The 22337-nt window shown below is 48.8% G+C and overlaps 1 protein-coding gene across 1 annotated transcript in view; it reads right to left on the reverse strand.

The window, feature by feature from the left end:
- The window catches only part of Loxl2 (lysyl oxidase like 2), a 59315-nt gene extending 40174 nt beyond the window's left edge, over positions 1 to 19141 (reverse strand). The window contains exons 1-3 of the mRNA XM_090354324.1: positions 19039 to 19141; positions 5815 to 6238; positions 1284 to 1459 (exon numbers count right to left, since the gene is read on the reverse strand). Of these exons, the coding sequence (XP_090210450.1) occupies positions 1284 to 1459; positions 5815 to 6178 (540 nt within the window). The 5' untranslated portion in view covers positions 6179 to 6238; positions 19039 to 19141. The remainder of the gene's footprint in view (positions 1 to 1283; positions 1460 to 5814; positions 6239 to 19038) is intronic.
- Between the last annotated feature and the right edge of the window lie 3196 nt (positions 19142 to 22337).

The following is a 22337-nucleotide window of genomic DNA, read 5'->3' on the forward strand; positions in this document are numbered from 1 at the left end:
AACAGGTGGTGACAGTATGTTCTGGGAAATTGAGCTGTACCAGCCCACCTCCTCCCATGCTATCAGCCCCACGGTAGAGCAAAACTATCATCAGCAAAGCCCAGTTACTGAGGGAGGGAGAGACAGGCCAGACCTAACTCGAAGTGATGGGCTGCCACTTTTGCTGGACCCTCAACGATCACGAGAGCTCGCACTTGAAGTTATGGTCTACAAGTAAGGCCTCACCCCTTCAGCTGAGAGAAGGACGAGTCTCCTTCCCCTGTTTCTGGCAGGCTGGACCAGTCCCCAGCATGCCTGCTATGCTCTGGGGGCTCTGGAGACCGAGATGGACACCAGTCTCGAGAGAACATCTTCTGGGACTCCAAACCATCGGGGATGATGTGAGCTTTTTAAAATATCCAGGTAATGACCCCAGGAGGTCAGGGAGGAGGCAATTATGAGCTCTAGCTGGACTTAGGGACAATTTCCCTGTAGTTATCAGAATCCAAGAGGCCCCCAGTCACCCCTGCCTTAAGGAATGATGGTACGTCATTTCCAAGATTAGGTTATGAGTGATTCATGGCCTCTCCCTGGGGCTGCCCCTCTCAGTGTCCTGTGGGTCATTTGCTCTGTATCTTGCGGAGCCTCACAGCCTACATGGAGAGAGAAACAGAGAGTTCTAGTCCAGGCAGCAAGAAGCCTGGCCTGACAACAAGAACACGAGTCAGCTCCCAGGAATCCCCGTCCTGGCTGACAGCTTGCCTGCAGCTTTGAGAGATTCTGAGCAGATCACATAGATCAGCTGCGCTGGCTTCCTGGCCCTGGGGAACCGTGGGAGACAATGACACCGCCAGCGTGTTCCGGTTTAAAATCAGGAGCAAGCTGCTACACAGCAAGTCATCATGGACACATTTTCCTAGCTGAAAGGACAAGCATCTCCCCAGTGCCGGTGATTCACAACTATAATCCTAGCTACTCAGGAGGCTGAGATCTGAGGATCAAGGACCATGCCAGCCCAGGCAGGAAAGTCTGTGAGACTCTTATCTCTAACCAGCAAAAGGATAGAGTGGAGGTATGTCTCAAGTGGTAGAGTGCCAGCCTGGAAGGAAAAGAGCGAAGGGACAGCGCCCAGGACACCCCACACCTACAAGTGGTACACAGAAGAAGACAGGTTTTCACCCAAAGAAGTCATAATCGCATAGAGGGAATGGATTTTAGCTTGGTGGCCGAGCACCTGCTTAATTGACACAAGGCTCTGGATTTGATCCTCAGTACCATAGAAAGAAAAAGAGCACATGACTTGCCTCTATTTGGTTGATCAACGAATTGTCAAATTTGAAGCCAGGAATCCTTTTGTCACTGCACACCACACCGACGTCTTCTGAGTGTTTGCAGTCGGTGACGCCCCAGCCATTGGAGGAGCAGGCTGCCAGGGTTGACTCTTTCCCAGAGCAGTGGACATTGTCCAGCCAGATGGGCCCTGAAGGGAGCAGAGGAAAGTCAATGGAGACTCAGGTGTTTGGGGGGGGGACACCAGAGTTTTACATGGAAAGAGACTTTTCTTCTGCTTTTGACAGACACATGTGGCCATCAGGTAAAAACACTGACTCTAGACCCCAACTCCCAGATTCTGACAGAGCTGATGTGGAGGAGGCAGACAGAGCAGGAATCAGATTTACACCAGGAAGTCGGGTGGTGTAGTAGAGATAGCTGGAGTTGAATCTGTGTTAGCCACTTTATTTTCTTAGCCGTGTAGCTTTGGTGAAAGCCCCTTTCCCACCAGCAAAGTGGGGGCCACAGTGACCCTTTGTCCCAGGGGTGAGTACATGGCAGGTTCTTAAGTCTTCTTGCTGGTCCTTTGGCAGCCCAGAGCGATAGCAATAAAGAGCTGAATTTGAGGAAATGCTGAGCCTTTCCCGAGGGTTTACAAGTCTTAGGACCCAGTTCAAGGTTTCCCTCTCTTTATTCTAGCAATGACTGTTTCTACTATGCTAGGGGAGAAAGCAGATAGAAACACTTCCACTATAGACATTAGAAAACGGAGGCAGGAAGCTAAGTCTCCTGCAGGTTAGAGAGGCCCCTGGGTCTGTCTCTTGACTTGTGCGCCTGGTTAGAACTTGTCTGTTCTGATTGCTGGCTGGTTGGGGGCTCCTAGGAGAATGTCTCAGAGCATTGTGGGAACAAAGAGTGGATTGAAAACATCTGGGCTGAGGTTTTGCAGCTGGTTTCTCAATCTGGGCAGGTTTCCAAGCTGTCAGGCTCCCCTGCAACCCAAGCTCCCAAATCGATAGCTGGTTTCTACAACAAGCCCATGTTTGTCTGGTTAAGTATTAGCAACGGAAGAGCCCTCCACCTTCCCCACTCCCTGGCAGGGCCTCTCCCTCAGAATGTTCTGTAGCTGAGCTACTGGGGGAAGATGGGGGAAAAGAAGCTGTTCCCTCAGTCCATCCAGTGCCAGAAGGGGCTTAGCTGAGGAACTGGAAGCAGGTCAGTGAACCAACCTTTAAAGGGACTGTGTGAGTGACTCATGCCTGTTATCCTAATTACTCAGGAGGTCAAGATCAGAGGCTTGTAATTCAAAGCCAGCCTTCGCAGGAACATCCAATGAACCACCAAAAAGCCAGAAGTGGAGATGTGGCTTAAATGATATTGCACCAGCCATGAACAACAAAAAAAAACGTAAGGGACAGTTCCCCCTGAGCCCTGAGCTCAAGTTCCAACAGTGGCACCAAAAGCCACAATAAAAGTGGGGGAAGGGACTGTGCAAAGCTGTCAAATGTAACTGCTCTGGGCGGCTGCTTTTCTTCTTAGTAAGAAGCATGGGAAGTTAGGGTCCTGGAATTTTTTATTTTTTATTTTTTTCCAGTCCTGGGCTTGAGCTCAGGGCCTGAGCACTGTCCTTGGACTTTCTCAAGGCTAGAGCTCTACCACTTGAGCCTCAGCACCACTTCCGGCTTTTTTCTATGTATGTGGTACTGAGGAATCGAACCCGGGTCTTCATGCATGCTAGGCAAGTGCTCAGCCACTAGGCCAAACTCCTGGCCCGTGTCCTGGAATTTTGAAGGAGTTACTCTCCTGTACCTTCATGGCTCCCCCACCAAGAATCCTCCTCTATACACAGGCTTCGGCCAGTAGGTGATGGATATGTTAATGTGTACTTAGTTCAAGACACCACTTTCAGCCTCTTTTTGCAGTCATACTTTGGCTTTTTTTTTATTCTTTTCAGCTGTAGGGATTGAACTCAGGGCCTGGTTGCTATCCCTGAGCTGTTTTGCTCAGTGCTTGCACCCTACTGCTTTGATCCACAGCGCTACTTCTGGTTTTCTAGTGGTTAATTGGAGATAAAAGTTTTATGGACTTTTCTGCCCCAGACTGTCTTCAAATAGCAATTTTCAGATCTCTGCCTCCTGAGTAAACAGGATTACCGGTGTGAGTCACCACTGACTGCCTTGTAACTTTCTGAAAGGGCCTAGACATGCTTTAGGAACTGTTTGCAACAAATCCACAGGGACTACCAGCAGATCAGACCCTACCTAGCCCCCTCCTCCAGGGCACTCACCAGGCTTTATGGTCATTAGATTGTGAACTACTTTTACAACTATATTTTGTATCCTCCCACATCAAAATGAATCAAGTCAGCGAATACTAGATGCCTAATATACATAGTGCGAGGATAAAACTCCAACTGATGCTGATGACTGTAAATACTCCTATCTTTAGACGGTATCTCATGATGTGAACCAAGCACCACTTTATCCAGATGGCTTCACTCTTAAGCTCACACCGTCTGTTCTGTCCAGCAAGTTTCTTTCTGTCCCCTCTTTTTTTTTTTTTTTTTTTTGCCAGTCCTGGGCTTGAGCTCAGGGCCTGAGCACTGTCCTTGGACTTTCTCAAGGCTAGAGCTCTACCACTTGAGCCTCAGCACCACTTCCGGCTTTTTTCTATACGTGGTGCCGAGGAATTGAACCCGGGTCTTCATGCATGCTAGGCAAGCACTTTAACCACTAGGCCAAACTCCTGGCCCATCTTTCTGTCCCCTCTTGACCTGCTCCCACATTGCCTATGACATGTCTGCCAGTGGCAACACAGATGGCTTTTCCTGACACATAGCTCTGATGGGTTCTCTCCAGTAACCTTTCTCCACCCATCTCCAGCTACCCCACGGTCATCGCTTGGTGTTCATCATAACCAGTAATTGCATCCTCCCCCATCTCCATCTCCTGCTGTGCCTACATCCCCTTCTCACTATCTTTCTAGCAGATCCTACTAGAGCCACAGTCTCAGTCAAGGAGAACCCTTACTCTTCGACTGCTGCAGCTCTCCACAAGGTTCAGTTCCTCCACGTACTGCTTTCTCCTTAGTCTACATGGACTGCAGGAGTCAAGACTTGTGTATTTACTCTACTTTTTTTTTTTTTTTTTTTTGGGCTGGGGTGGAGGAGCGAATTCCCATGCAGGAAAGCCCATCCCTTCACTCCCCTCTTGTCTGTTCCTGCTGGGTGTGTGTGGGGGGGTGGGGGGTGGGGAACCAACTAACCTGCCTGAGAACAGAGTTCAAATATGAAAACAAGATGTGCTGTCTTCAGAGTGTGTTTGTCATGAAATAATGAGGACCAGACAGCCTGGCAGAGAAAACAAGACTATGATGATAGCTCTGGATCATTCCAGGCGAGCACTGCAAGTATTGTCAAAGAAGACAAGAAGTGCCGGGTGCAGTGGCTCACATCTGTAGTCAGAAGACTAAGAGCTGAAGGTCCTAGTTCAAAGGCAGCCCTGGCAGGAAATTCTGTGAGTCTCCAATAAACTACTAAAAAACCAGAAGCTTGAGCTGTGGCTCAAGTGGGACAGTGCCCAGGCCCTGAGTATAAACTCCAGGAACCACACACAAGAGACAGGAAATAGATCCTTGAGGCCTGAGTCTGCTAGTCTATCTTAGCTAGTAAGGAGCCCAGAGTGAGTTTCTGAAAACATTTGACTGCAATGCAGGCTCTTGAGCCCGTCCTCTGAACAGGAAATTGTCCATTGCATGGACAGGAGCCAGGGTGACATGGTATATTCTGTCTTCTCTGTGCAGGACCAGCACAAAATAAGCTCCCCCCAAAACAATGAATTCCAGCTTGTGCCATGATCTTATATGTGCCATGGTAAAATATGACTCAAGAATAGAGCACCAGTCTCCAGAAGAAGTGCCAGACAATAATGGGAGACCCAGCCGGGTGCAGTGGCTCATGCCTGTAATCCTAGCTACTCAGGAGGCTGAGATCTGAGGATCAAGATTCTTAGCCAGTCCAGGACCTGAGACTCTTATCTCCAATTAACAATTAACCTCTAGAGAATGGAAAGTGGGGCTTGGCTCAAGGGTAGGGCGATATCCTTGAGCTGAAGAGCTCAGGGACAAGGCCCAGGCCCAGTGGTAGGGCAGTAGCCTTGAGCTAAAGAGCTCAGGGACAGCACCCAGACTAAGTTCAAGCCCCATGACCCCGACACACATACACAAAAAGAATGCGAGACCCTGAGCTCATGTACTAGTGCTAGCACGACAAAATGAAACACTAAATGAATTCCATGTGGGCAGAACAGCAGCGCGTGGGGAGCCCTTGAGGATTGGGCGGTAAGTCACGACTTCCCCGGGGATGCTGGCACAGCTCTTTGGCAGGATGGGGGCTTGGGAAGGTAGGCACCCCTGCCCGTCACCTTGGGTTAACCAGGCATCCCCGGGGCCTCACCAGGGCGATCGTGGATGGGTCAGAATGATCTGGCCTCTGCCAGGGGCCTCCCCTCCCTGCTCCTCCATGGCTCAGGTATGAGCTTGATTCCAAAGCACAGAGGCTTTTACCTTCTCCATTGCCGTAGGAGGAGCTGGCCGTCCACGACCTGGCCTCCACGTACCCCAGCTCCCGGCAGACGACGTGGGCAGCGTGGATGGAGAAGTCGTCGTCGCACACAGTACCCCACTGGCCCTCGTAGTACACCTCCACGCGGCCCTCGTTGTGTTTCCTCTTCTGGCCCGCCAGGCGCACCTGGATCTTGACCACGTCAGAGGGCACCTGGGGCTGGTGGTACTCGGGAGCCGGTTGCTGGAAGTACTCAGGGTACTGGAACTGGTAAGGCCAGTTCTCGTACTGTCCTAGGCTCAGGTTGGGCAGGAGGGTGAGCACAGCCAGGCAGAGGCAGAGGCGGGGGCCCCGATGCCTCTCCATCCCGGTGGTCCTGTGGCTGGAGCAGATGGGGGACAGGGCGGGAGAAACAGCAGGCACTTCCTGGAAGGAAGGACAGGGGCATTAGGGTCAGAGTCGTGTCCACAGGCCCTGCCACGCGCTCAGCCGCCTCTTGCTCTCCTTGGCTCACCATGGAAAGTTTTTCCCGTCCATTTCCCTCCCACCTCACCTTCAGGCTGCGTGGGTCTGTGTGTTCCCAGCCCAGTTAGCCACCCACCTTCCTATTTCCTCAGAAGACTGACTGATTTCCTTCCTTCCTTCCTGCCCTCTCCATATCATATATAAGTAGTAACTTAATGCCGACTCGCCGAGGCCCTGCTCAGGTGAGGCTGGGTTCTCTGTGAGCAGGAGAACTGGCTGATGGTCTAGGGCTGTGTGCTACAGGACATCAGTGAACACACTCAGGACCTCAGGTCCCAGTCAAGGCATCCTGACTGAAATCTGGAAGAGTTTGCATCTTCTACAGTATCTCCTCCTCCCTCTCAAACTTCCTTTGGTTTTTTTGTTTGTTTGTTTGTTTTTTATGCTGGTCTTGGGGTTTGAACTCAGGGCCCGGACACTGTCCCTGAGCTTCTTTTGCTCAAGTCTAGTGCTCTACCACTTGAGCCACAGCACCACTACCAAGTCTTTTGTTGTTGTTGGTGGTGGTGGTGTATTGGAGATGAGAATCTCATCTGAGCTGGCTTTGAATGGTGTTCCTCAGTCTCAGACTCCCGAGTAGCTGGGACTATAGGCGTGAGTCGCTGGCGCCCGTTCCCCTTTGCTTTTGTGTTTGAGGAAGGTATCTTGCTACAGAGCCCAGGCTGGCCTCAGACTTACAATCTTTCTGTCTCCACCTCTCAAGGGCACTGTACATTGTCCCTTTATCCTCATCTCAATTGCCAAGTCAAACAGAAGAGTTAACAACCATTAACATCACCAAGCGTCCCCTCTGATCTCAACCCCTTCGCTTTCCTGATGCATGACCAACTTGAAACATTCTAGACACAATTAATGTTTGGAAATGCGCAGCAATTCTATGATGAAATCCTGTACTCCAGTCCTATGAACCCACACTGTCTTTAGCACCTGGATGTGAATCATACCTTAGTCTATCCTGCTCTATAAACTACCTAGTCATTAGTTACTTAGCAGTTAGCCAGCACTGATACTATGTGTCACCTAGCTTATCTTATCACTGACACCTTATTCTTTTCCTTTGCGAATAACCATTATTTTACTTAATCTTGGCCCCAGACCACACCAATAGTAATGCAGTCATTCAGGTAATGGAAAGACTTGGAAAAAAAATCATATTAAGTGAAGTAAGCCAGACCCAAAAGAGCATAAGATCCATGGCTTCCTTCGTATGTAATAATTAGTACATATCTAGGATTTTCCTAGCAGAGGATCACAATAGTTCAAAAGCTATGTACATACAGGATGGGACTAAACAAAATGAAGTTCAAGATATGGAATAAGAGGTTTATCTTTGTGATTGTTGCTTTTACTTTACTATGTGAAGTTACTTCTTTTCTCTTTTTTTCTATTTATAGTTAATCTCATGTGGTTACTGTATCTGACTTTGTTACCTGGTATACATATACACTTATTTGTTTCATTGAAATAGGGAAGGGAAGGGGGAAAACAAGATGATTGGAAGACGGTGGAAGGGGGAGGGAAAGGGGGACAAAAATATGAGAAGGAGTATCAATTTCAAGAAGTTAATATACCCATTAACGGATGAATGTAACTACAATCCCTCTATACATTATCCCAACAATAAAATGTAATAAAAAAAGTTAAGATACTCATTACTAGCCGGGCATGGTGGCTCACGCCTGTAATCCTAGCTATTCAGGAGGCTGAAATCTGAGGATCGTGGTTCAAAGCCAGACTGGGCACTAAAGTCCATGAGACTCTTATCTCCAATTAACCACCAGAAAACTGGAAATTGTTCTGTGGCTGAAGGGGTAGGGTGGTAGCCTTGAGCTGAAGAGCTCAGGGACAGCGCTCAGGCCCAGAATTCAAGTGCCACAACTGACAAAAAAAAAAAAAGATACTCGTTACTTTTTCTTAAATGCTTTTGTGCAGTACAGGGGTTTGAACTCGATTACTAGGCAAGCACTCTATTGAGCTGTTCTTTAATATGATATGATGATGATATTCACAAAAAGTCATAAGCTCAGGTTGCTAAAAATCTTAGTGGCAGGGGTGGGAGGAGGGGAGGAGGCTGTAATACACCAGACCCAGCTAAGGATCATGGTTCAAAGCCAGCCTGAGCGGTAAAGTCTGTGAGACTCATCTTAACTACCTAAAACCAAAAGTGGTGTTATGACTTCAGGTGGTAGAGCCCTAGTCGAGCAAAAAAGCTCAGGGACAGTGCCTGAGTACACATTTGCTTCTAAAAATTGGAATAATTGCTGGCTGGCTGCGGTGGCTCACACCTGTAATCCTAACTACTCAGGAGGCTGACATCTGAGAACTGAGTTTCAAAGTCAGCCCAGGCACTGAAGTCTGTGAGGCTTATCTCCAATGAACCACAAGAAAACCGGAAGTGGCGCTGTGGCTCAAGGTATACGGCGGTGGCCTTGAGCTGAAGAGCTCAGGGACAGTGCCCAGGACCAGCATTCAAGCCCCGCAACAGACAAAAAAAAAAAAAAAAAGAAAAAGAAATTGGAATGATTTTCTACAGATTGCTTTGTAAACTGCTTTTTCTGTTGGATAGAATACTGGAGATATTATACCCACTGACTGTTCTTTAATAATCTTTGATTATACAGCATTTATTCATATGATTCATCAAAATCACTGGTTTGTTGTGGTTCCAGCACTAGGGCTTGAACTCAGGGCCTGGTGCTCTTGCTTGGCTTTTTCATTCAAGGCTGGTACTCGTACCATTTGAGCTACAGTTCTGCTTCCTGCTTTTTGTTCATTAATTGATGATGGGACTTTTCTACCCTACCTGGCTTTGGACTTCAGTCGCCAGGTCTCAGCCTGGCGAGTGGCTAGGATTACAGATAGGTACCACCAGACCCAGGAGTGTCACAATTATCTTTCTGTACTTTCTCAGCTGTGCACACTGGAAAAGTGGAAGTATTTGTTACTGTGAGTCATCTTCAGATAAATTCCTAAAAATAAAATGACTAAACAGTATTATATTTTAACTATTACTTTGGTTACCAGAAAGTCGGAGCATTTCCTGTGGCCTGATTGTTGGCTTTTGGGGATGCCTTCATGCCTTTTCCTGCTTGTTGTTATTGCTTTTGTAAGATTTGAGTTCCACATTGGCATCTATCTAAAAGTCTTCCAGGCATACCAGGACACCCGTGGAAGCCTCAGCTCTGGGTGGGGCTCACTAATGCCCTACCACTCCCAACACGAGTACCCCAGGTCTCTTGCTTTTACTGATGCCTGAAAACACAAGTAAATTTGGAATGTGTCCCGTTGTCCTGTCTGTCCATCTGAGGACATCTGGATAGATGGAAGACGCCTCTGTCTTTTCTATACTTAATCTGCCTGTCTTTGGCCAGAGACTTTTATTTCACCAAAGAAATTTGAGCCTGTGCCTCACATCTGTAATCCTAGGTATTCAGGAGGCTGAGACCTGAGGAGTGAGGTTCAAAGCCAGCTCCGAGCAGAAAAGTCCCCAAGACTCTAACCATCAATTGAGCAGCAAAAAACTAGGGACAGCGGCTTGGCTGTGAGTTCAAGTCCTTGTATTGACCAAAGAAAGATAGAAATTAAGAAAACGTGGTTGGAGACACTAATCGGCAATCAGTGCCGTTGTCTGGGGGAGTGGTTAGACATAGGAGGGTGGATTCTGTCCCAGTGAAGTTGCATCACCCCTGTCATGGAATTCCAGAACCTTGACCCTGAGTGCAAGCAACAAGGTCTGCCAACTGGATCAGCAGAGCACAGCAGATGAAGATGAAGAATTTGGTTCACACACACAAAGCCAGACTGAGCTTTTCCCAGGTGGGTGTGGCTGGGGGAGGGGGTGTAGGAGAGGGGTCTGTCTCGCAGAGGAAGCCCACCTTGGATAATATTCCATGGAAACATCCCCTCCCAGGGAGGTTGGAGCACTTCCGGGCGGTCGCTATCAAGGCCCACAGGCCTAGGGACCGAGGTAGCTGACAGATGGTAAAAGCCAGTGACTGCCAAGAGGTAGGCCATGACCAGGGTGGATCAGAAAGTGCTTGGTGTGTCGCCAGTGTGCTTTCTCACTGGACATGTTTGTGACTAAGCAGTTGACAACATTCTCTCATTCAATTCCATCCATTTGAGGGCACGGCGGTCCCCCACTTTAAGATGGTTAGAACTTAAAGTGGGGTAAGCTAACGCCAGCCCCACACCCCAAGGGCCCTATTGGAGTTTGCTAGGCCGGGATTGGTTCCTGTAGTTAGGAGGTGCTGCACATTTGCACACCCTTCCTCCACCAAGAGCAAGAAGCCTGGCTGCCTGTTCATGGATTCGAGGGCCATGCACTGGGGCTTTTACAGTCATGTGGCACAGGGTTCAAATCCCACTTCAACCCTGTTAGCTCAGGGACCTCAGGAACGCTTTGGTTTTCCAAGTCTTTGCATTTCTTCTTTAAAAGAGCAATGATGATGCTTAAAAACACCTTCTTAGGGGAAAATAAATATCTACTTTTTAGGACTGCTGTAAAAAAAAAAAGTCATTCTCTACAAGTCTGATCATGGAGAGTTCCCTGGGGTCACGCTAACCCTTTTCGTCTTCCTCCAAAACCAGCCCCTTGGGAACCATTTCTTCTCCCTTTACAACAAGGCCTTGTATCCAGGTAGGCGTCACCTAAGTGACTTGACTTCCTCGCTCAGGGCAGTAGGGCCTGGAGCATGGTGGAGGTCTCACCAGACACAATGCTGTGCTTGACATGTCCACTGATTCAGACTTGGAGGTGAGGAGGCAGCTCCATGTGACCCTTCCTGCCTAGGACTCCCACTGAGGCCCACGTGGCGTGGAACCCGGGCTCTGCTTCTGGCCACAGGAGCATATGTGCCTTTGCAGGAGGCAGTCGGGGGGGACCAGGAGGATGGAACCACCTGAGAATGGAGACGCTGACAGCAGGCATGGCCAGGCCTGTCTGGTCCATTTGATCCCTGGCTAAGGATTCTTCCTGAGTCCAGCTATTTCTGGTCACAGTACAGGAATGTTGGAAGGACAATGAGGTGGAAAGAAGGTACCATACCAAGCTGAACATTTTTCAGCCTCCCAAAGAGGCCTTTGTTGGCATAATTTGTTGTGACTAAGCCAGGTTCCCCACAGACCACCTCTGGCTCTGAGTGGAATTTTTTTTTGATGAGGCTGTTTCCTGTGGAGGCTAAAGGTGAGACAAACAGCAAACAGAAGGTCCCTGGTTTGCCAGGGCACTGGGCATGGATCTGCCCACAAGGCATCCTTTCTTGACCTTCAAAGAAACGATCATCCAGTAGCAAGTCCACCTAAAAGAGCTAAGAAAGATGATGGTAAAATTCCTGGGGCCTTGGCCTGGGAGTTTGGCCTAGTGGTTAAAGTGCTTGTCTAGCATGCATGAAGACCCGGGTTCGATTCCTTGGTACCACATACATAGAAAAAAGCTGGAAGTGGTGCTGAGGCTCAAGTGGTAGAGCTCTAGCCTTGAGAAAGTCCAAGGACAGTGCTCAGGCCCTGAGCTCAAGCCCAAGACTGGCAAAAAAAAAAAAAAAAATTCCTGGGGCCAGACGAGCTAGTGCTAAGTTCTGATCACCAAGGGGGTTTGTGTGGCAAACAGAACCCCCCACTATCTCATGCACATGGGCAAAAGGCAAGAACCATAAGCCGACAGTGACCTTTTGGCTGGCAGTGCCCAGGACTTCCGGTAGAGCCTGCTCAATATGATTGTCTATGTGCACAGGTGGCCATAGCAAAAATTATGCATGTGCAGATGCACATCATAGACAAGCTGTCAATCAACCTGCGCACCAGAATTCTTGCCAGAGGCAGGCAGCTCAACAGCAACTCTTACATGAATAAAACCCCAGCCAAACAAGGCGTCAGGGCTCTGAAGCGTTGCTGCAAGTTGCAGCCTTATTGTGTCCCACACTTTCACCTGAATAAACTCTTGCTACCATTTTTTTTCATTATGCTTCACACCTTGCTTGAATTCACCTGCAAATGCTTATTCTTACTGAGGGGATGGGCTGCTCAGTACCTTTGTTGTTGATTAGCAGTGATGCTAAGTCTCTTCTGTGTCTTGTTCTAAGACTCATTCTAGCATTCACTGAGTCTCCAAACATGGCATGACGTGCACCACCAGCAACAGGAGGGCTTTGCTTTCTTCACCATAACAAGGAGCAACTGCAGCCTGCTACCCTGAGCTTTAGCCACACCTGCTCACCAATCTCCCAGCTGGCTGGGGTGGGTGCATCTGGGCACACCTTCTACAGCACTTGCCAGTCTTTGGACTTGCAATTTCCTAATCTAGAATATCACATGTGTTCCTTTGTGTTTAAGCATATACTCACATACCTGCATTCATTCATTCATTCATTCATTCACTTATTTGCCAGTCCTGGGCTTGAGCTCAGGGCCTGAGCACTGTCCTTGGATTTTCTCAAGGCTAGAATTCTACCACTTGAGCCTCAGCACCACTTCTGGCTTTTTTCTATGTATGTGGTACTGGGGAATTGAACCTGGGTCTTCGTGCATGCTAGGCAAGCATTATACCACAAGGCCAAACTCCCGGCCCTCATATACCTGCATTTAAAAACTTCCAGCCCGGCACCTGGAGGTGCTCAGGAGGCTGATAACTGAGGATCGCGGTTCAAAGCCAGCCCAGGCACTAAAGAAGGTGAGACTCTTCAATTAATCACTAGAAAACAGGAAATGGGGCTGTTTCTCAAGAGGTAGGGCAGTACCCTTGAGGTGAAGAGCTCAGGGATGGTGCCCAGGGACAGAGTTCAAACCCCATGGCCCACAAAAGAAAAAGGAGGCTGAGATCTCAGGATGGCCGTTCAAAGCCTGGACAGGAAAGTCCAGGAGACTCTTACTTCCAGTAAACTACTTAGAAACAAAAACAGAATGGCACTGAGACTCAAGTGGTAGGGCACTAGCCTTGAGCAAAAGCAGCTCAGGGACCTAGGTGCCTACACCCTGAGTTCAAGTCCCAGAGCTGGCACACACATTCTAAGCTAGTGACTCACATCTGCAAGTCTAGCTATAGAAGAATGAGACCTAGAAGATCAAAGCTCAAAGCCAGCCTTAGCAGAAAACATCTATCTGTAAGACTCCATCTTCAACTAACCAGAAAAATGCTAGAAGGAAGGCAGGGAAGGGGAGGGGAGGGCCGGGGAGGGGAGGGAAAAGGAAGGAAGGAAGGAAGGAAGGAAGGAAGGAAGGAAGGAAGGAAGGAAAGAAGGAAGGAAGGAAGGAAGAAGGGAGGGAGGGAGGGAGGAAGGGAAGGAAGAAGGAATTTATTACTAGTTTATGCTCTCCCCCCCAAAAAAGCAGAAAGTGTATGTCACTCAATTTTACACTTGTATTTAGTTTCAAAATGTTTTAGAACAGTATCTGGAAGACAATCTTTGAGTCCTGCCCTCTGAAAAGCCATGCTATGCTTAACCACGTCCACTAACGGTATATCAGGACAAGGGTCAGGGTGGAAAAGGCATATGCATCCAAGTTTAAGGGCATCATAAAGAAACCACACATCAAATTGTTCACAAGTGGTTGGCGTGTTACCTCCTCTTGAGGTGTACATGCAACAGGGAAATGTCACTGTATTTGCTTAACACAAAGCTAACATTATTCTAGCCACACACTAAGGGTGGCAGAGGAGAACTGTTGCCTGGGGCATACAGAATATGACCTCTCTCTCTAGGGCACTGGTGCTGAAGCTAAGCCTTGGCAAATGCTGTTAAGCACTGTTAAGTGCTGTTGAGAATGTTTGCTCGGTTGAGCTTTGTTTAAGTCTTCACTATCAGGGTCTTAGAATATGTATTTCTGTGTAAATGAATGAACTCCTGGAGTGGGTCATACTGAGAAGAGAGCCTTCCCTTAGGCCTGGCTGCCTTGAGGCTGCCAGACAAACAACCCCTTCTCTGATGGCAACCCAGATCTTTTTAGTTACTCTAAACAAACCATTGCAAATAAAGCCATGAATCCAGCTCCTGGAGGCCTTGCTCCAGCCACAATATTTCAGACGAGATGCAGCCATGGAAGACAGCATTCCGGGGAAGACAGGCCTCAGTGAGCCTTAGCTGACCTTACAGCTCTTCTCATGGAAGATGGGAGAGGGAGCACTCTGCAGCACCTCAACAAGGAACGCTGACTGGTGCAATGTGGGACTAGTTATGAGCCCTCCTGCAAGGCAGCCTGTGATTGGTCCCTTCACGGAGCCTGTGATTGATGAAACTGGAAGCCATGCTGAGGTTGGTGCAAATACAATCCTTTATTTGCATGCTACGTCTATGCCACACCTACCTTCCTGGCATATAACCATGCTGTTTGGCTCACTTTGCCAATCAGGCAAGAGACATTTTCCTGTAATGTCAATGAGCATTCAGCATTAGGCCCAACAAAACGCTTCTCCTAAATGGCTTTTCTTTTAAGCCTCAGTCCAGTGGGCTGTGATAGCACAACCACAGTAGGGCAGCAGTCGAGGTGGCAGCAGCTGTCACCTCACAGGCTGATGAAGTATGGTGGAGGTATCCAGAAGGCTACAGCAGGCAAAGAGCCCAGAGTGCAGAAGGCAGGAGAGGCAGCAGCAGAGACTGCAGTCCTTGGTCTTTGCAAATGTTCTTGGAAACTGCCAAGCTCTGAAGATGAAGGCCCCAACCCCTGAGGCTCAGAGGCAGCTGTACTAGCTTCCTTAAAGGCTGAGTCCAAATATGCAAGATTTAGGAGCTGCAGCACTCGCTGGCACTCACTGCTGCAGCAAAGGATTGCTCTTAGAGCCAAGGATGGGCCGAGCCACTGGCAGTCAGAACCCAGAACACTCCGCCTCTAGCCTGGTGACCTAGGGCTGTAAGTCTCCAGCTTCTACACTCTAGAGCCCTAACTATCTAGTTCTTAAGGTTTGGAACTATAAGGCTATAAGCTTCTGAAGAGTTCTCCACACCTACTCAATGATTTCCATCTGAGCAGACACAAGGCCCCTGGCGAACTCATTGGTAACAACCAGAGAAGCTGTCTATGCTTGTCTGACAGGAATACTGGCGATGAAAAAAACTAAAGAGAAAGCATATTGCCTTATGCAAATAATATTATATAGTTGTTTCTATGAGGGACTGGGTCCGGAATCTACCTCAAAGACCAAAATCCCTTGTACAAAAGGGCAGTGTCTGCATATAACCCACATATGCTCCCTCTTACACTTTACATCGCCTCTAGATTGCTTAACAATACTTAACACAACACTGATACATCACTTCATCTTCATGGATGCACCACAGAACACAGTACACGGCAACGTTTCAAACTTTCCAGAAGTAAAAACGAATTCCATCCCTGGATCGACAAAGTGGACACTGCAGAGCCCACAAATACACAGGATTATATTATTAAATATACTACCGAAAGTATTTCAAGTGATGGAACCCAAAGTTTCTTCTGCGCACAATGTCTGGGCACAGTGTGTGAGGCCTATAATTCCAGCTACTTAGGAGGCTGAGATTGGGAGGATTGCAAATTGAGGCAACCTGAGAAGGTTCATGGGACCCCATCACAGTCACATAGGCATGGCAAGAGAGCATGGCGATTATCTGAGCTCCAGCAGGAAGTGTTACTGAGGAACATAGCTCAGGCTGGCCCCTGGAAAACAACAACAACAACAACAACAAAACCCTATCATAAAAATAACCAGAGCAGGCCGGGAGTTTGGACTAGTGGGTAGAGTGCTTGCCTAGCATGCACGAAGACCCGGGTTCGATTCCTCAGTACCACATACATAGAAACAAATCCAGAAGTGGTGCTGAGGCTCAAGTGGTAGAGCTCTAGCCTTGAGAAAGTCCAAGAACGGTGCTCAGGCCCTGAGCCCAAGCCCAGAACTGGCAAAAATGCAACAACAACAACAAAAAAAACACAACACAGAGCAGGGGTAAAAAGTGAGCTTGCCTAGCATAGTGGGTAGGGTGAGTGCTGTGCCCTCAGTTCAAACTCGGCCTGGGCACTGTCCCTGAGCTCTTCAGCTCAAGGCTACCACCCGATACCTGAGCCAAGCCCCACTTCCCATTTTCTAAAGGTTAATTAAATATAAGAGTCTCAGGCCCTTTTGTGCCCAGGCTAGCTTTGAACCTTGATCCTTAGATCTCAGCCTCCTGAGTAGCTAGGATTATAGGCATGAACCACCATTTGGCTAAAACTCTTGTACCAAGAAAAAAGAAAAAGAAAGAAAAACCAAAACGAAAATAGAACACTTGTGACGAAAGCATCAAGTTGCTTTTTCAGTTCACTTATGTCAAGTGCTAAATGGTTACAAAAGCATTTCTGATAGCAAGTGCATAGACAGGAACTAAGCCAAGTTGTACTCTTCAGGAAGCAGCTGACTCACCAGCCACCAGCTGCAAGTCAGCTTTTGAACCTTTCAAGTTCCCTAGTGTAAAACAAATATGCGTCTCACCTCACTTTACTCTGTAGTGGGACTTGGTAAGATGCAGATAACAATAAGAACAAAATAAATTGTACAATGCAACAGGATTCAGCTCCACCTCAAAGGCGTTTAGGGAAAAGCTGGAAAACTTTAAAATACATACTAGGTAAAAGATGAGATCAAAGACATTGTGTTCATTTTCTTAAATGTAATAATGGTGTCAGAATTATTCACTACCTTCAGCAATCACACTGAAATATATAGAGACAGGACACGACTTGGTGTCAGGCTTCAATAAAATGCATCAGTAAAAAAAGAGAGAAATGGACAGATGATGAACACACTGTATGTAAATGTTGATGTAAAGGCTGAAACCCAGAGAGAAGTCTCTGAGGACTCATTCTGTGTACTGCTCTACTTCTGTGTATATTTGAAAAAGTTTCAGGATAAAGTGATTCCGTAGACAGTGCAGAGTTTCCTAGGATATTGGTAAGCCTTCTGATTGTCAGGTCCAGAGGACAGAAAATGTTTTCCTCACATGATGCCTCCCCAACTGGCCGGGTGGCCAGAGTACATGGTCTCGGGAAGTCATCACGAGAGGTCAGGCAAGGTCCCGGGGACGTCCTCACAAAGTCTCTCAGGAGCATGCACATGGCGGGAACATGCAGGCTCTGTCTTCAGATCAGAGTGTCTGCAGATCAGAGTATCGGGCTTGGTACTAATAGCTAAGTGACCAGTGACCTTAGATGGAGTTGCACAAAATCACAAGAAGACAAGCCAATGCATGTGCATGCCTGAAGACCACTAAGAGCCTGTCCATTTGAGGAAAACCCTGAGAGCCACCAAGTCCAAAAGATACACGCATTTTGTCATGAGTGTATGATGGTCAACCCACCCCCTGGGGACCAAGAAACGGGGTGGGGGGGGAAGCCAGGAAAGGAGATAATCCTAGTTTACTCAGGAGGCTGAGAACTGAGGATTGAGAGGAAATTCTGTAAAACTCTTATCTCCAATTAACCAATACTAATATTAAAAAAAAAAAAGCCAGAAGTGGAGCTGTGGCTCCAGTAATAAAGTGTAAATCTTGAGTCCAAAACTCAGAGTTCAAGCCCTGATACCAACACACACACACACACACACACACATCTAAGCAGGGTCTGTCCCATGAGTCAGATATTTATCTAGGAACTGAGTAGGAGGATGAATTCTTTATCTTCCACCCCAAGTACATGTAGTACACAAGATGGAATAAATAAAACGGCACCAGGGGCTCACATCTACAACCCTAGCTACTCAGGAGGCTGAGATCTGAGGATCCAACCCAATGGGGCTGAAAGGTTCTTGAGATTACATCTCCAATCTACCAGCAAAATGCCAGGCTGGAGTGGTCCACTGGGCATCCACTGCGATCCAGCAAGCAGAGCAAGAGCGCAAACAAGTCCTTGAGTTCAAACCCCAGTACCAACACGCGTCATAAGAGATTCCCCAGAAGAGGACACATGGGCCAGTTGGGCTCTAGGAAAAGGGAGGGTCTGGAAATGGAGATGGATTCTGGTCTACACGGATCTTCCCAGTAGCCTTGACCTGACCTTTAGCACTTTTCCTCTTCTGGAATAAGTAAAGATTGGGCTGGGTTTGAGATCTCCGCAGCTGGCCCGGTTGAGGAGGAGAAAACACCAATGTGGGGCATGTTCTGGCCGAGAGCGCTTTCATGTATGCAGCACGAGTGGACACTGGGACTCACCCAGTCCCGCCCCTCCTCCCCTCCACGTCCCGCTGTCTGCCCATCCCCAGCTCTGCTCCGCTTTGGAGTGGTCTCCGTCAGGACAGACAGGTTTCTTTCAACCCTTTCTATTCCAGCATGGACGAGCAGCTACAGCTCAGGAGCCCCGGATTCTGCCTGGGGCGGGGGAGAGGGGGATGGCCCTGGGGCTCTCGAGGAGGATTCAACTCCACGGGCCTGGGTGGGGTAGGCTGGGAGCCTCCCTGGATGTCCCCCCCACCCCCGTGCCTCGCGCGGTCCCCACCTCTCTGCCAGAAGCACAGCCGTGGGGACCCCTAACATCGCGCCCTGGGCGCTCCAGGCGGGCGCGACTGGGCCGGGCGCCCCGTCGGAGGGGAAGCCTCTGCCCTGCACTGCGCTCCAAAGCTAGAAGCCTCGAATCCCAGGAAGCCGCGTCCATCCCAGGAATCCCAAGAATTCGAGCCGGGCAGGGGCGGCCCGCGGGAGGGGAGGGGGCCCGGACACGCGCCGGCCCGCAGCCCGGGGAGCGGGGGGCCCGGGCAGCGCTCTTACTTGGCAGCAGGAGTCCGCGGTGGCCGGGCTCGGGCAGGGCTCTCCACGGCGGCCCCTCTCCGCGCCGATCGCCCCTGCGCCCCAGGCCCCGACGCAGCCACTAGGAAAGTTGCGGGGAGTTAGCGGATTCGCCTGTTCCTCCTCCCTTTTAACCTGGATCGCGGCTAACCCGGCCCCTTGCCCCGCCCCGGAGGAGGCCGCCGACCGAAGCCCGGCCTCCCGCAGCCTTTGTTAGCACGCCCGGGGACTCCGCGGGGGCCCGGCCGGAACGTGGGGGTCGGAGGGGTTGGGGACAGCCCGGTTCCGCTCTCTGCGCCCAGGTGTCCGCAGCTGGGAAAAAAGAAAAGGGGGGGTGCGCTCTTCTCCGGCAGACTCGTCTGCCCTCACCCTCGGGACCCAGGCATGTAAACCTCCAGCGTCTTCACTCCCCAGCGTCCGCGCAGGGCGCCTGCCGAGCCCGGCTTGGTGCGGAGGCGCGCACAGAGCCGGCCTGAGGGCCACGCGGGGCCCGGGCTGGAGGGCTGGTCCTGAGGGCTTACCCGGCCAAGGGAAGGCGTTGCCAAGGGAAAGCAGCCCCATCTAAAATGAGGGACCGTGGTTTAGAAAACCAGCCTGGTCCTCTGTGCACAAGTGACCTGCCAACTCCTCTTGGCCAGAAGACCTGAAACTTTAAAGATGGGGGCTTAGGCGGCCCCCAGTGGCCCACAGCTGCAATACTAGCTACTCAGGAGCCTGAGATCCTGATGGCAGGAAAGCCCTTGAGGCTCTTTTGCCTAATTAACCTTCAAAAGCCAGCCGTGGCTCAAGTGGTGGAACACCAGCCATGAGCACACAAGCTCAGGGACAGTACCCAGGCTTTGAGTTCAATCACATTTAGTGCACGACCTCTTCACAGACAGAGGAAGGTGTAACGCTCGAATCTCCCCAAACTTCTCCATCACTGCATGGGACACTGGAATATTTTCTCCTTGGAATATCTTCTTATTCCGATGGCCAGGTCAACCCTAAACTTGGCATCTCGATTTACAGCCAGTATGGAAGCAGGCTGCAGGCCTTCACTCCTCTCACAGGCAATCTGTAGTGGTAACTGGCATCCAACTAAAAACACTTGAAAGCCTATAAGCCATGATTCAAACAGTGAGAGCTTCAGCTGGCATAGTAGTGATTCTCAGACCCTAAGAATGAAGAACATAATTGTTTAAAAACATTCAGCTGAGCTGGGTGCTGGTAGCTCATGCCTGTACTCATAACTAATCAGGAAGCTAAGAGCTGAAGACTGAGGTTCAAGGCCAGATAAGGCAGGAAAGTTTGTGAGACTCTGATCTCTGATTAGCCAGCCCCCCACCCCAAATCCAAAAACCTAGAAGCAGAGATGTGGCACAAGTGGTAGAGTACCAGCACAGAGCAACAAAGCTAAGGGACTGAGCCTAGTGACTGAGTTCAAGCCCCAAAACAACAACAAAAAACATACAACTGAAGATGTTCATATAGTCCGCTTGTTAAAATAGAAAAACAAACCAAGTAAGTAACTATACACTGGTGCATTTGCTCTGTGTTATTAGGTTTTGCTTGATTTGTTTTTTTAGTCTTTTGGTACAGGTTCTTACCATGTAACTCTGGCTAGTTTTGAACTACTGATTCCCCTGCCTCACCTTCTTGAGTGCTGGGATTATAGGCATGTTCCACCACATACCTTACCCGTCTATCTGTTGGTAGTGGTAAATCATTTTTAGCAAAGGGTAGCAGGTCCTTGTCTTACCTGGTCTGGGAAGGGGCCTGCGGATATTTACATCACATATTCCAGCAGTCTTGTGCTGACCAGCCTTCTTTCTGCTGCTGTATTTCTCGTCTACATACAGCCTTGTATCACCACTGCTCCTTTCACTGAGCAGGCTTCCAGATTGAGGAAGGCAGCTCCCTGCTGGGAGGCCTCGCCCCCTCCTGGTGATGGCCCCTCATAGCACTGAGCCTTCCTCTTGGCCAAGCTGGAAAGCCAGTGGAGTTTAGGGAAATAGGAAATTTTATAGAAAGTCTGATCCAAACATGAGTCGACAGACATGGAGCCTGAAGCTCAAAGAACTGCCCACTGGAAGATGCACCGCTGGTGAGTTTAGGAGCAGCATAGAGATCAAAGCCAGATCAAGAGGAATCCACATCTACTAGACAAGCACCGTTGTAGTGGCCATCAGGTGTGGTTAGGACACACCTGCCTTTTCTCTAGGAAATGTAACATTTTACACGAAAGTTACTGAATGAAGGCCAGCAGTTTGGCCTAGTGGTAGAGTGCTTGCCTAGCATGCACAAAGACCCAGGTTCAATTCCTCAGTACCACATGCATAGAAAAAGCCAGAAGTGGTGCTGTGGCTTAAGTGCTAACCTTGAAAAAGCCCAAGGACAGTTCAGGCCCTGAGCTCAAGCCTTAGGACTTAGGCAAAAAAATTCTGAATAAAATTGAAATTTACATTTCACTTAGGTAAGAAAACCACTTGTCACATTCCCCAAACTCTTCCCTTTTATTGGTCTTAATCTTTTTTTTTTGTTTTGTTTTTACACTAGAGAGACTTACTCTGTAGAGGCTGGTCTTGAACTCCAGATTGTCCTGTAACTTCCTCCCATGATTACAAGATTACAAGCATGTGTCAGATCTTTGGCCTTCAGTCCAAGCTTAATAATCACCCTTAACGCCATGTTGAACAGTTCAAAAGCATACAACAAGTGCAGCTGGTTTTATACTAGTTTATCTGCAATTAGTGACTTTTTAGACACATAATCACTTCAAATGGGCAATTTGTTTTCTAGTTATGAGTCTTAATTTTTGTTTTGGTTGGTCATGGGGATCGAACTCTGGGCCTGGGCACTGTCCTTGAGCTCTTCAGGTCAAGGCTAGTGCTCTACCACTTCACCATAGCACCAATTCTGGTTTTCTGGTGGTTAGTTGGAGATAGTCTTTTGTGTCTGGGCTGGCTTTGAACCACAGTCCTCAGATCTCAGCCTCCTGAGTAGCTAGGATTACAGTGTGAGCCACCACATCCAGCAAACTGACCTTTTTGCCATCTGGTTTTACTTTCTGCAAAATGTCACTTAGGTGGAATTATAAGTATGTAGTCCTTGCAGTCTGGGTTCTCTCTCAGAAAAATGTGGCTTTGTAGCTCTTGTTTTATTGTTGAATAGCATTCAATTGTGTGGCATGTCCCGGTTTATCTGTCCCCTACTGAAAGACCTTTGGGTTGCTTCTCTGTCCTGATGATGATAAACAAAGCTGCTACAACCATTTGTGCATGGAGCCCTCCGTGGATGGC

This window comes from Megascapheus bottae, chromosome 20 (assembly GCF_031878675.1).
Source record: "Megascapheus bottae isolate mThoBot1 chromosome 20, mThoBot2.hap1, whole genome shotgun sequence".
Lineage (NCBI taxonomy): Eukaryota > Metazoa > Chordata > Mammalia > Rodentia > Geomyidae > Megascapheus > Megascapheus bottae.